At 31.7% G+C, this 15,480-nt stretch overlaps 1 protein-coding gene across 2 annotated transcripts in view; it reads right to left on the bottom strand.

The window, feature by feature from the left end:
• SI (sucrase-isomaltase) overlaps positions 1-15,480 on the bottom strand; it is a 102,153-nt gene that overhangs the window by 31,053 nt on the left and 55,620 nt on the right. The window contains exons 25-33 of one of the 2 annotated variants that reach the window (XM_060011187.1): positions 14,334-14,489; positions 9,279-9,485; positions 7,798-7,952; positions 6,242-6,410; positions 4,508-4,604; positions 4,306-4,418; positions 4,094-4,219; positions 2,470-2,598; positions 1,249-1,359 (exon numbers count right to left, since the gene is read on the bottom strand). In XM_060011187.1, coding sequence (XP_059867170.1) covers positions 1,249-1,359; positions 2,470-2,598; positions 4,094-4,219; positions 4,306-4,418; positions 4,508-4,604; positions 6,242-6,410; positions 7,798-7,952; positions 9,279-9,485; positions 14,334-14,489 — 1,263 coding nt within the window. The remainder of the gene's footprint in view (positions 1-1,248; positions 1,360-2,469; positions 2,599-4,093; positions 4,220-4,305; positions 4,419-4,507; positions 4,605-6,241; positions 6,411-7,797; positions 7,953-9,278; positions 9,486-14,333; positions 14,490-15,480) is intronic. The other variant, XM_060011188.1, reaches the window with a different exon arrangement.

The following is a 15,480-nucleotide window of genomic DNA, read 5'->3' as shown; positions in this document are numbered from 1 at the left end:
CATGCTGAGGCAAATATCTTCTTGGGTTTTGCAGTTAGTACTAAATCCTCCTCTTTCCCACACACCTACTCCAGCCCCTGCCCCCTGCCTACCAATGTTTTCTTCTACCGCAACCACAAACACAGAACAGAGCCCAAATTCAATCAGGCCAAAAGCTCTGGGATTTAAATCTATGTTGTAGAAATTAGAAAGTCCCATATAAAAATGTAAATAATCCACAGAGTTGTAATTACATACAAGGAATTAGTTGCTGATAGAGAATAGTGCTTGAAAGGTAGAAATCTGAGAAAATATATAGAATGAGAAAATATAAAATGAGGAGAAAGTAAGAAGAAAAAAAATCCCTTTCTGTAGTCAGTACTGTATACGTGTAATGTTTCTTAAAACATGATTTTTCACTGTTTATCACATAAGTTTTTCTATTTTACTTTTACCTTTTTATTCTGAAATATTTTCAGACTTACATAAACATCACAAACATTATACCTAGTGTTTTTCTATACACTTCACTGTTCTTCCCCTAATATTAACATATTTATAACCACTGTACAATTATCAAAACCAAGAAATTAACATTAGTAGAATATTATTAACTAATCTACAGTCCATGTTCGAATTTCACCACTTTTATCACTAACATTCTATTTTTGGTCCAAGATCCAAAAAGGCTCCCATATTTCATTTAGTTACATCTCCCATTATGGGATTTTTTTCATTCTAGTTATGACTAGTAGATTTTTTCTTTACTCTTTATATATAAGCCAAATCAGGATGCTTTCTATAATGTGCTAATATACACAGGTTGGGATATTATTGCTTAAATGAAATACAATGAATTATATTCCCTGTTCAAGTCAGGAATACTATAAGTATAGCTTTTACAAACATTGTTTCTTTTATCAATGAGATGTTTTTAAGAGAAGTACAAACATTTAAATGACCCATGTAGTATAGAATAGTGAATAACCATATTATTAATGTCAGTTTTATAATAAAACACAAGAGGTACCAAGAAATACAATAAAAGACAATTTAAAGATGAAACAAATAGTATTTGGACATAGGACATATAAACTATTTCTTTGTTTCTAATAATTTGGATTGAACTCAAAGAGTATTATTTTATTTATTACCTATTAAGTCATTACATCTCTCCCTCTGAATATGTTTTTAACTGTGGCTTAATTAAATAGACACTTTCAAATAGTATTTTTATACTTATTTTCTTTCAAGATATCAATTCAGTACCTTTGCCCAACAAATATCATTGGTGTTAGGCCATTTGACAAAGACATCTTTCTCTTGTCCTCTTTCAAAGGCAGGGTAAGGCTTCGTTTCATTTCCTGAAATTGCTGGATCCTAAAATTAAAATGAAATACAATCCAGGTAACTATGGTATAAAAGTATAGCCACTTGAGTAGCTGTAATAAAATGTTACAATTTTCCATTATTAGATTATCATTATATTGTATTCTTACATGGACTGACAAAGGGACTGATGGCATAAACTTTTTTGTTCTAGTTAGATTGTCTTCTAAATTCCCTAGAAGGAAAATTTAAGAACTTTTGAAAATGTATTAGCTATGATTTCAAGCAAGATTACAGGTGTTTTTTGCTTTGGTTTTATATATCCATGGGATTTCTGGCTACCTACCTTGCTTTCTGTAACATATTGATGAAATATTCTTCCCACTGAATCACTAACTTTTAAAAATAAATTTATTTATTTATTTATTTATGGCTGTGTTGGGTCTTCGTTGCTGCACACAGGCTTTCCCTACTTGTGGCAAGCAGGGGCTACTCTTTGTTGCGGTACATGGGCTTCTCAGTGTGATGGCTTCTATTGTTGCGGAGCACAGGCTCTAGGCACGCGGGCTTCAGTAGTTGTGGCACATACGCTCAGTGTAGTTGTGGCACGGGCTCTAGAGCACAGGCTCAGTAGTTGTGGCGCACAGGCTTAGTTGCTCCGTGGCATGCGGGGTCTTCCCGGACCAGGGCTCAAATCCGTGTCCCCTGCATTAGCAGGAGGATTCTTAACCACTGTGCCACCAGGGAAGCTGCTGAATTACTAATTTGAAGGAAAACTTTTAAACATGACAAGCATAAGAAGCAGTCCCAGAGAATAAGTTAAGAATTGTATAGGAATAAAAAATCCATCATCACTTTGTGATAGTGTCTGTAAATTGAGACCAGTCTGTAGCTTGGGTGATTACTAGAAAACAAACTGCCTTTGATTCCCAGCTTTATTTAGTCTTAAATCTCTAAGGATACACCTAAGAATGAAGGTAGCCTGCGGCAGCCATGTAAATGAAATGAAGTGTTAAAGGAAGAAAGATTTAGATTTGGGAGTACAATCCAAAATTATATACTTCATATTTTGAAACACGTTTTCCTTCCTTGTTCAGGAGAGAAATCTTAACAAAACTAAGATAATAAGGCTCAGATAGAATATAAAGTATAAACACTGACCAGGACAATAATGTATCTCATCCCCTCACTTCTTATTTTGTCAACAAACTGAGGAAGGTCACGGAATTCTTCATCAATCGTAAAGTCTAGTTGCCTTTCCATGTAATCAATGTCTGTGTATTGAACATCCTGAAAGGTATAAGAATTTTAGTGGTGTAAGATTCAATAGAGGGAGTTTGTCACATTCTGTTGTACTTATGAAAATAATAGCAATATGAAAGTTTCAATTCCTAAGAGAATTAATCAAGTAATGTAATGTTCAAGAAATAAAAGTAGCATGTATAGATGCAAAATATTCTAAGAGCAAGTTCGTGTTAGTGCTCTGTTTTGTTAGCAGTTCATTAAATAGTAATTTTGATTTAGAAGTACAAATTCTTTCAAATCAGTATCTTTTGTTATATAATTTCCAAAGGAAATAGGAAGACACAGGAGTAAAGGACTTATGAGGTTATGAAATTATATTAAATGGCAATTTGGAATTTTGTACAATATATAGAAATATGTATTGCTCTATTTCTGGAAACACAAAGCAAATATGGGATAATTTCAAATAATTCTAATATTGCCAAAGGGGAAGAAAGAATTATTAGTAAATCCATCAATAATTATAAAATTATTCTTTTATTATCCACCAAAGTCACTTTTGAAATAACAGCCCAAGCTTAAATAAGCAAAATATTGTTTACAAGTAGGTATTTACAAATATATTTAAAGTAATAAATGCTTTATGAAATCTTTAATTTAGGCCTAAATAACATTTTAAAACATTATTTTCTGTTAATAGACAATTTCTTCTTCTAGGTGTTATAAAAATATGGCTAGCATAGTAGACCTAATAATGAAAAAATCTCCTTTTTTAAAAGATTATTTTCACTTGCGTATTGCTACATAATCAACCTAAACAATTAGTTTCCCTATAATAATGTATTCAGGAACCATATATTGGATTCTACTATAGGTACTGATGTCATATAAATAAGGTCCTTCTTACTCTTCTTAGAATGAGTTCTTATATACAAAGCATTCTAGATTTCAATGTTTAGATGTTACCAGGAGGATCCCTGAGATTCCTTACTCTTCCTAAAAAGTAAAAATCACAGGAAGTGATTATTTCTGGATACTTAAGAATATTTAGTTTCCCAAACACTGAGGGAAGAAGATATTCTGCAAGCCCACTAATTCTGTATTCTAATATGACAACTATTGTCTATTCCATGGCAAAAATAATTGTTTCACCTCGAATTCTTTTTCTGTAATTTGTCACATTAGTTGATGAAATAGGTTCCTATGGACTCTTACTCTCATTTAATGAGAAGAGAAGAAATGTGTTTGACTACGTACGAGACCCAAAGCTTCTGAGAGAAAAGCAAGTGCACAGTGACTTGTTTAGTACAACACACAGTCATGGAACGGGTGAGAAAGAAGGAAAAGGAATGGTATTATCCCTTTATGTTATCCATCTGATAAAGACTACTAATAAAATCTCATATCCAATTCATTTGGTGCTACTAACAAGCACTGATTTTTGCCAAATGCTTAAAATAATTTTAAAGTATATGTGCTTATTTCATTCTGATTTTATAGATGACATATTTAACACCGTTTTAAAAATTGATATACATACATAGGGGATCTGAGCAGCCACCATGTCATTATATACTTCTTCAACTTGTGAAGTATTTCTGTACCCAGAAAGACATAACTGGAATCCCAAAGCCCAATAAGGTGGCATGACTGGTTGGCCGATTACCTTTGAAAAAAAAAATATTTGTGAACAAAGAGAATGACTTTATATTATTAAAAAACTTTATATTTTTTTAAAATGTGCAATCATACTCTATGGTATTGCTTTGTTGCGACTTCTGGAGATGGGCCCAAAAACATATAAAAGTCCAAGATTCCTCCAGTTATGCGATATGTTAGAGCAGGAGTTGGTTGAAATGTAACATCTGGAAGTCCAAAATATGATTACATTTTAATCTGTTATTATTTTATTAAAGTCACATAAAATATGTTAAACTAAAAAAAATTGTTTTACCCATTGCATTGCTGTTAAGTAAGAGAACTCCATGAGCATGGCTCTCATCTTCCAGAGCCATGTAATAGGGATGAAATCCATAGGAATTAAGTTTATACTAAAATTTAAAAAAAACATAATATATATTTAAATAATAATAGAATGTGAATTTTGTAAATGTAATATTTAAATTCACTCTACGATTGAACCTAGGAATTTAAATGTTCCTTCATTGCACACACAAACTATGATTGAATTAAACACATTTTTTTAGAAAATAATTTATTATTTGAAGCATTACTGCATTAGAGAATGTGAATGAATATACAAATGTGTAACACTTACAAATACTGCCACATTAACTTATGTAAAAAACCATTGGTTTTAGAATAGTTGGGTTTCTTTTCACAGGTTATGTGTCTTAATTCATTTATAAATTTGTACTTCTTTTTTAATAATAGAATGTTCTATAAATGATTAAACTGATCAAAGTACTCAAACTCCATAAGTACTTAATGTGATAATATTTAAGTTTATATAATATTTTGATAACATTTTAAACAATAATATGTTGTTTATATACAAAGCATTTAATTTCATTTTCAGCTAGATCTTTTCATTTTTCAGAATAGAAAATCTATACTCAGGGTCATGAAATACCTTGTCAAGGTTACAAAGCTTACAAGTTGATGATCCCTAATCAAATTGATATCATTGACACACACTGAATCTCAGTAACTGATTAGTATGTGAAAGAAAATTTGTATATTGAGAATCAAGGTTATATTAAACTAATAATGCCAATACTAATGTTGAAGGGTTTTTTTTTGGTTTTTTTTTTTTTTGGCCCCACCACAGGGCATGTGGGATCTTACTTCCCAGACCAGGGATTGAACCCATGTCCTGCAGTAGGAGCGTGGAGTCTTAACCACTGGGCTGCCAGGGAAGTCCCTGAAGGATTTTAAAGAGGTAAATTTTGGAAGAACATATTCTTTCAAGTGGAATAAATGAAAAACAGCCTTTATAAGTCTGAACTATTGTGATACAAATAAAAGTTGTATGAGCACCTAACAATAAAAAGCAGTTATGACATTATACACATTTATAATCTCATACTGAATATATCCTTTAAGTTCACATCACATGTGAAAATGGAAATGAGCTAGTGTTTTTATTAAAATGTATTTTCCATTATATGTTTAGAATAATTATAGTTTATATCAATTGTGCAATGTATTAAATAGTCATGAAATGTACACCATTAATAAGACAAAACATTGGAAAAGTGATATGAACATATAAAAACATTTTCTAAAACTGTAACTTGCAATAGAACCTCATAAAAATGCACAACTGCAGCTTAGGGTAACAAAGGAAAAAGCATCAAATCTTTATCTAAGGAGTAGAAAAAAATTTCAAGGAGAAGCCAGTTATTTTCTAAAAGCTGAAAGTAAACATGTATTTGACAGGGAATTCTGAATCTGAATGTTCTTTCTATGCAGTTGAGAGGGTAAGGAATTGGGTCACAACCTCACTTCTCACTGTAGTCAATGATGTTATCCATTCGATCCTCTACTTTCACCTGTAATTTATGGTGACTTTTCATTTGTTTTTCAGAAAATCACTCTAGCAGCCCTTGGGATCTCTAGCCCCCTTTCATTGCTTCAATATTTAAGTACAGGCCTACAAAGAAGTGGCTGGGATCTGAATCATGGTCTTAGTTGCCACTTGGGGTGGTCAAATATTGGTACCTACACCAGGTGGTTGGTCTCTTGTGAACATTCCCCAAGTATGCCAGTTCAGATCTCGCTTAAATGCTGTGTGCTCCGTTTCCCCAAAACCATATATATATTCTGATGGTAGGCGTGTAGATATTTGAATGAACTGGTTGTTAAAAGCAAATCCAGGAAGGCGAGAATCCCAACTGAAAACAAAAGAAAACAATTTTATTCCTGTATACACATACAAATAGTATCACAAATAATAATGGTAATTCTTTCTTAGGTGTTATAAAAATCAATTGTATTTTTCTCTATAGGCCTATCATACCCAGATACAAATGGAAATAGATAATTTTTCCAATACATTTTTTTGGCTAAGTTAAGGAATATCTAAAATATGTTTCATATATTCATAATCATATTATGGCTACATGTTTGTCTTTAGACATATATTGCTTTTTAAAATAAAATTAATATAAAGTTATCAGTAATATATGACCTAGAAATAATATATGTCCTAGGAATTGAGAGTCCTTTATTGTCCCGTTCCCTTGAGATAATCAGTAAATTTTTACTACGTATAGAATAAAAAGAAATCAATATCAAAATAAACTATAAGGTATAATGGATATTTTAATTCTAAACTCTATTATTATTTCCAATCATTTTCTTCTTCTTTTGTTTTGTATTTATAAAACCATGTGTTTATGAAGAAATCCAGAAGAAATGTGTTACAGAGAATGTCATTTGCAAGAAGAAGATAAAAGAAGAAGAAGAGAAAGTTGGCAGAGAAAGGAAACATAAGTATTAAAAAGAATTTGAGACATATTCAAATTTTTATATTAATGATTTTGGAAAAGTATTTACTAAAGAATAATGCTTCCTGAAAAACAATAAATAATGCCTCTGCATCAGGAATTTTCTACAAAATCATTTTGCTTCTTATCCTTTGGAACAAAACTATTATCATAACAACAAAATTTTAAAACAATATAAACATAATTTTCTTCATTATTTGTATCCATACTGACAATACCTGAACACATTGTGACAGTATCTTGTAAAGGATAGCAGGGCAAGCTTAAATTACATAGAAGTATCTTTTTAATACACTGTAGTTTGTAGAGCTTTTTACCAAAAAAAGGTAATATTTTAAAATTTATATTTATTCATTAGACATAAAAACATATCTATATGTGTATATCTTAATTTCCTTTCATCAATTCCTGACAAACATAGTATTAACTTTATCAGATTCCAGGACCAAAAAACTCCAATTTCAATAGTTCTAATAAAATATTTACATAACACATTTCCAACTACTAATTTTGACAACACTCATCGTGCTTTTCAATAGGAGTCTTGGTTCTCAACTTGATTAGAAGAGTGGGTCTCATATTTAATAATGAAATTCATCACATCCAAAGTGTAAATAAAATTTTACACCAACTGTTAATGATTTGCTGACTTTAGTTTTTAAATGTTAATATAAGCCAAATTATTTAATACATACACCTAAAACCACTTTTGGTGTGATGACATGCTAGCACAGTGAAAATACCCTTCATATCAAATAATTGAATCACTTACATAATTCTTCCTGTGCTTCTCCTTCGAATCTGGATGCCAAAAGGATTTTCCTTGATTTCAACATCATAAAGTCTATTTTCATAAGTACTTGTCGGTGTAGCTGGAATGTTTAATGGTACTGGAACTTCATATCTCTTATTTTGGGGGTCATAAATCTATTACAGAGAGATAATGAAAACATATGTTTAGTTCTTATTGCCAACATATTAGGTACATATAATTAACTAATTTAAATAATGGTTCAAACAAGAATATTTAGAATTCTTATCATAATTCCTAATTTTGTATCCATGGCCCATATATCTATATAGAATTCCATACACATATATAGATATGTAATGGACTCAAATTATGTACTGTATTTTACCTGTTTTAATGTTTTATAATTCATTTTTCCATACAATGAGAAATCTTCAGAAAGAGAACTTTAAAGCTAAATATTCATTTATATGCATACACAAAATTATTTATCACTTCATGGTTAGACAAAGTTGTTTCAATATTTTTGCCTTATATATGATCTTACAATGAATATTAATGCTAATTTATCTTCATTCATGTCTTTATTTCCTCAGTACATTACTTATAAGTGATAATATTAGGTCAGAGTATTCTAACATTTGTAGGATCCTTGATAAACTATTGGTAAACTGTTTTCCAGAATTAGTGTACTAATTAATATTCTCACTAAGAGGTGTACTCTAATACTGTTATATGTTAAACTAAAAAGCATTTATTTCTCAAACAGTCATTTATTTCCTTGCTGATGAGGATAAACCATTTTCTACACAATTATTCAAATTTAGCTTTCCGATTCTTTGTATTTGTCTTTAGTTCCTTTTATTTTTAATGAGTATAATTACTTTAATATTTTAGTCCAAATTTTATTTCTTCTTCTGTTAAATGTCTGCTTGTGAGGTCTTAATATTTTTCTTGATTGTATGAGTTGAAATTGCTTTCCATTTGTCATATATGAGTCCGTACTATTTCTCATAGTTTTCTTAATGGATTCCCTTGGAGCTCTTAGTAAAAAATAATTGCTAAGTGTAACTATTGAAAGAAATTATCTCTTTTGTATTCCTTATTGCATTGGCCAGAAAATTCAGATCACTGTTTAAAAAGAAATAATGGAAACAGTAAGCATCTTATTGTGTTTATTTTTTTCTGTTTTGTTTATTTTAATGGGACAACCAACATAGTCCAATTCTAAGTGATTTATCAATTTATCAAGAATTTAAATAACTAAAAAATCACGACCATATGTTTAATTATTCACAAAGCTAGCAAAAACAAAAAATTTTATTTACTGTTCATCTAGCTATGAGCTTTGTAGGAAAAAAAAAGTTTTACTTTATAGAATTAAAATGTCATCAACCCAGTTAATAATCCTTAGTATTACATGAAAAATCCAAGCACCAAATCTATTTAAAATCTGTCTTGAGAGATGAATCATGCATTGAGATAGTTTATATTAAACATACCTTAAACTGCAGCATATCATCTTTATGATATTTCACCTCCACATGAAGAGTTGGGATGGGATCAGAAGGTAGCTTTATTCGAGCTTTTACAGTATTCAGCTGGAGGTCAGCTGTTATACCCACTGATGAGTAATGAGTTGACTGGACTAAGTAAGAGTTGTCTTCTTTAGGAAAGTAACACTCAGGTGCTTTGGATCCTAAAGGAGCCTAAAAACAAGACAAGTTCATTGTCAGAAATTGTAAGCATTGTAATATTAAAAAAAATAATAAGGTAGACATGTTAATCACATGTTGTATGATTTACAAATGTTATTGTTTAATACTAGAATGAAATTTCAGTCATAGCACAAAATATCTATTAGGCAACATGACACACCATGTACTAAAATGTTTAGAATATTTATATTTTGACTCTAAAGATAGACAGGTAGAGCAGAACAATCAAATGTCATAGTTTTTCAATTCAGAATATAGATGATTGTATTGTCTCTGAACATAATTAAGTATATTACTCATAACTTTTGATCCCAAGCTTGTTTTTACACTTCTTATTGATTACTGCCTTTTTTTGTGTGTAAAATGACTCTACAATAATCCTCAGAGTGGCATGAATATAAAGTTCTTTTCTTTTACTTATAAGCAAAGTATATTATTCTTTATTTCATGACTGGTCTTTCTATTGGTTAATTACATCCTTACCAGTATTATAATAGGAACTGCAGCCAAAGATCAGGGCTAATTGGTCTTTCTTATTAAATTAATATATTGTTGGAAGAAGCAATGTGCCCATCTATATTTCCCAGTCTCTTTTGAGGAAGTTGTATGTGACACCCCCCTGCCAAATCTCCTTAAAAGAAAAGGATATAAGCTGATTAAATTAGGATAGCCTTTGCTCTTCCACCTTCCAGGCCTGGAATGCTGCATATGTAATTGTATAATAAAATTTTGTGGATGAAAGACAAATGATAAATAGGGAACATTGACAACATTTAGATACCAGAATATTAGGCCTGGGATTTTTTCTGTAATAGAAAAATAAATCCTGTCTTGTTTAACCAAATCAGATTTTAGGTCTCTGATACTTTCAGCTTCAGGCAATCCTTAACTGATAGGAATACTTCAGTATTCATTCCAAAGGCATGGAATCGAGTGCCAATGGAACCAGGAAAATGATCAACTTTAGAAAGTCTGTATATGTCTGCTTCATAGCTATCTTTCTGCCCAGTATCACTTTCCCTTTATCATTTTATGCTTTCTCATTTATCTTTCTTGGTAGTTTATCAGCATTGTTATTTTTTGTAGTTAGGTTGAAAATAATCTTGTGATTTAATTTATGGAAACTGTATAAATCCCATCTAAACCACCCCTTTTCATATAATCTCAATCCCTATGTCCCTCACTTGCTTTCTTACACTCAGTTGCAAAACAACAATGCTGGGAAAAAAACCTATCCTCTACATTCTCAGTGTCTACAACTGTGTGGCTGAATGGCTTGAAAAATGCACACAATCATGTAGACTGCTCTCCCTTTATATAATCATAAAAGTTAGAGTGGGTCCAAAAGATCAATCATACTATATTTGCCTAGTTCACTATCACACTGCCCTGAAAAACATTTTCCTTTTTTCTCCCATCACAAAAACCCTCCCTATTCTCATCATCTCCTAATGATTTTCGTTAGTATTTTAGTATGGAAAGGAAAGCAATTGGGAGAAAAATCAGAACAAAACACCACAACTACCCACCCACCTCTTTACCTCCTGTTACAAAATATGTATGGTCTACACCTCTATCTAAGGTGAACCATTTCATTCGTGCACCCAATCCCACGCCTCCTTGCCAATGAAGACATTTCTCCTGCAATTCTCAATTCTCTGTCCTGCATCACTAATATTCTACTTATTATTGGTTATTCTCAATGGCATAAACCAATTTGATTTCTCCCATCTTAAAAGAAACTGTCACCTCACTCATTTCTCTAATTACCGCTCTATTTTTTTATGCTTTCCTTAGAGCAAAATATAAAAGGTTCGCCATATTCACTATCTCTAATTTGTCTCTTCATTCTTACTGGAATCTCATTCTCACTCTGACCAGGCTTTAACTCCCAGCACTCCATCAGTATTTCTCTTGTAATAGTTACCAAGGACTTCCATGCTGCCAAATCCATACTTCAGTTTCTAGTTCTTATTTTACTGATTTATAAGTATAATTTGCACAGTTGATAATTTTCTCTGTCTTGAAATGCCTTGTTCACTTGGCTGACAGGAAGCAACATTTTCTTTGTTTTCAACCTACTTCTTTTACAATTTGTTCTCAGTCTCTTTTCTGGTTCCTTATCACTTCCCTGAGTCTAAATGTTGGATGATTCAGGGTTTAGTTTTTGACCTTTTCCCTTTTCTATTCAAGCTCATTCCTTTGATGATGTCCTCTCATCACATGATTTTAAACACTGTATATATGCTGACTCTAAATTTTAGATCTTACCAATGATATAAAATTTTCAGTTTCATTAGTTTACATCTCACAGTTGGAAAACTGCACTTGGATTTGTACTGAGTACCTCAACCTTAATTTGTCTAAATCTTAACTCTTTCCCTCCATGTTCGTTTCCGCACAGTTTTGTCAATCTTTGTTACTATCAACTTTCTTTTTTCCAGCTGTTTAAACCAAAAACTTGAAGTCATTTTTACTCTTCTCTCATATTCTATATCCAATCAAGGAACAACACATTTTGGCTTTATCTTAAAAATATGCAGAAAAGTCAAACACTTATTACTAATTCTACCATTACCACTGTGGCTCAATCTACCAATATTTTATTTTGATTACTGTAACAGCCTCTTTCCTGGTCTCCCTGCCTTATTCTTCTAACAGTCTGTTCTCAACACAGAAGCCATTATGGTCCTATTAAGATGGAAATTTAATTTTCTCATTCATCTTTCAAAACTCTCCAGAAGTATTCTATCTCGGAGTAAAAATCTTAATCCTAAAAATGGTCTAAGTAATTGATCTACATTATTTGTTCCCATATGTCTATAATTTCATCTTCTGCTGTTCTTCCATTCACTCATTCTGTTTCAGACACGATGGCCTCCTTGCTGTTTGTGGACTATACCAGGTACATTCTTACTTCAGATGTACTTCAGGTTGATGTATTTTCTTTATGGAATATTATTCCTTCCTTTCTTTCTTTCAACTCTTTTAACAAATGCCACCTTCTCAAAGAAACCTTCTGTGTACAATCATTAAAGTAACACCACTGTCATTCTCCGCCCCCCCTTCTTCTTTTCTGCTTTATTGTTCTCCATAATACTTATCTAACATAAAACATAATTTTTTAAGTTATCTATTTGTTTTCCCACACTAGAATATAAACTCTATCAGGGAAGAGGGTTTTGTTTATTTTCTTCATCTAGAACAGTGCCTAGAACATAGTAGTTCTCAAGAATTTGTTAAATGGATCAATGAATAAACAGGATGGTCTAAAGAAACATAAATTTTCTAAATCATCATATTTAATGGACTTCTAATGTTAAAGCTTCACTTGTTTGACTTAAAAATCTATAAGATGTTGAATAGTAATAGTAATGGGAAAAATAAAGTTTTCACATTTTCTTATTAGAAGTTATTGGAGCTTTAGTACCCATCATTTATATTCATTTTTTTAACTTTTATATTGGAGTATAGTTGATTAACAAGGTTGTGTTAGTTTCAGTTGATAATGAGAGTAAGTGACCATGCACTGAATGCAATGGAGAATGGGTATGGATTTGAATGAAGAGTTGGAATTTAAAAAGAAGATTTTGGAGGCATATTGGAAAGATACTTCACTATTTGGCTTTTATTGATTTCATTATCATTTCTCCTCCTCACTTCTTTTCTTCAATTCTTCCATAAACTTTCCTAATGGTAAAGATTATGCTACTTCATCAAGCAATGGAGAGGAATGAGGGCCATTTCTCTGGTGGCAGAGATTCTATATATTCCCTCATATAAGTGCAGACATTTCTGGGAAGTTGCTGGCAGATGTGTCTAGAATCTTCTCAGTGTTATAACACATGCATTTAATTTATTGATTATATGAAATAATTTCTTTTTTTGCTGACAAAACCCAATGATGTAACCAAAAGTTCAGAATTTAAAAAATAAAATGAGTGTAGCAAGAGGGGACTTTTCCCATATCCCTTTCTGTAAAAACGTCTACTATCAATGACCATCATTGTTGTTGAAAATGTTTTTCTTTTAATTAATTTATTTTATTTATTTATTTTTGGCTGCATTGGATCTTTGTTGCTGTGTGTGGGCTTTCTCTAGTTGCGGTGAGCGGGGGCTACTCTTCCTTGTGGTGCACAGGCTTCTAATTGTGGTGGCCTCTCTTGTTGAGAGCACAGGATCTAGGTGTGCAGGCCCCAGTGGTTGTGGCATGCAGGCTCAGTAGTTGTGGCTCACAGACTCTAGAGCGCAGGATCAGCAGTTGTGGCACACGGGCCTAGCTACTCCACGGCACGTGGGATCTTCCCGGGCCAGAGCTTGAACCCGTGTGCCCTGCATTGGCAGGCGGATTCCTAACCACTGCACCACCAGGGAAGCCCTGTTCTTGAAAGTTTGACCAAAATTACTGGCAGAAATTGTCACCTCTTAGTGGAACAGATACAGCCCATCAATCAATTTCAGAAATTTTAATAACTTGAGACAATGCTTTTGAAACACTACTCCCTACTGGCATAATACCTTGCCCAATTAAGCTAGTCAGCCACAACTAACAGCTAACAAAGTGCAACAAATAGAGTTCTAGTTTATTAAATAAAGTAATACTATCCAAAATGCCTGGAAAGCAACTTACACATCCATTTAGTCTGGCTTTTACTAAATTATGTCTTTGGAGAATTAAGATAAAGATAAATTATCTATTAGAAGTCCTAATTTCAAATTCCAAATGCTTCTCTAGCTGAATTTAGTTTATATGCTGTAGAATTAAAATTATAATATATACGGTTTACTTTGAAACATTTATGTGAAAGCCTTATCTTGAATAATTAAAATTCTTATTACCGTTTCCCATAAGCAGCCACGTTCTTCACAGCGTTGTTTAGTTGCAATGTCTGCATCTGGATAACAAGTAAACTTTTCAGCTTCCAAGAAAGTTTGATCCCATTGAACAGTAAAGTTTCTTCCAAGGTTAAACATGAGATTGTAAATTAGTAGATTCTTTGAAGAGAAAGAAAACATTAAAATATTTCTGACCACTGGACAATTTAAAAATACTTAACATTTTTAAAATGCAGCAACCCCACAGCAATTCTTCAAATCAAATCATTAATAATTTTAATATAATACTAAAAGAAAGAATAGAAAAGAAAAAACATGGCATGCCACTGAAATAGCTAGAATCTCAAGACAGTTCTCAAAACTATGAGAAATTATAGAATACTGATAAAAAACATTATCTTTAAATCCAGATGTGTTCAATTCTCAGTTCTGATACTTAATGCTCATGAATCTGGGGAAATTATCTACTCTGTTTTATCTTCAATTTCCTCCTCCTGTAAAATGGGGATAATGAATAAATGATCTGTGAAATTTAAAACACCTGGCATTATGCTTGGGGCATACCAGGTATGAAATAAATAGTAGTCCCCTCAATGAAGAAAAAGGGAAGAAAATGTTGACCACTTTGATTGATTTGGAGGCTCCCAGAGTCAGAGGAGGGGAATATTATTTATTTATTTTCCTAATTTTATCCACTGCTTATAATATTTGAGGGACAAGTTAGAGAGGAGATAACATGGTATTATGCAAAAAGAAAAAAAAGTGAAAGGATAGTGTCCAAGAACAGGAGAATTAGAAAGATGTATCTATAAGTGTCTTTGTAAATCTTTACATTAGCATAAAAATAGAAACAGATATAAACTGGGATTGTAAAAACATATAATAAAACAATTTTGTATTATGCCCACTTGATAATCTTTGTTAGAGTCATAAAGTTCTCAATAAGTCTGTATTATTTATTGATTAGTTCTTATAGTCCTAGGAATATATACATTATAGTATACTTACTAATAAAAATAATTAACCAATACATATTTTTATGGAAATTCCTAAGTGAAAAACTGGGCCAGAGGATTTAGAAGCTAGACAAAAATACTCTAAGAAAATGTCCTACATCTCAATTTAGAATTTATGCTAACATTACTAATAT

This window comes from Delphinus delphis, chromosome 4 (assembly GCF_949987515.2).
Source record: "Delphinus delphis chromosome 4, mDelDel1.2, whole genome shotgun sequence".
Taxonomy (NCBI): domain Eukaryota; kingdom Metazoa; phylum Chordata; class Mammalia; order Artiodactyla; family Delphinidae; genus Delphinus; species Delphinus delphis.
The sequence above is the reverse complement of the archived record's forward strand: the minus strand, read 5'-3'. Positions and strand labels throughout refer to the sequence as shown.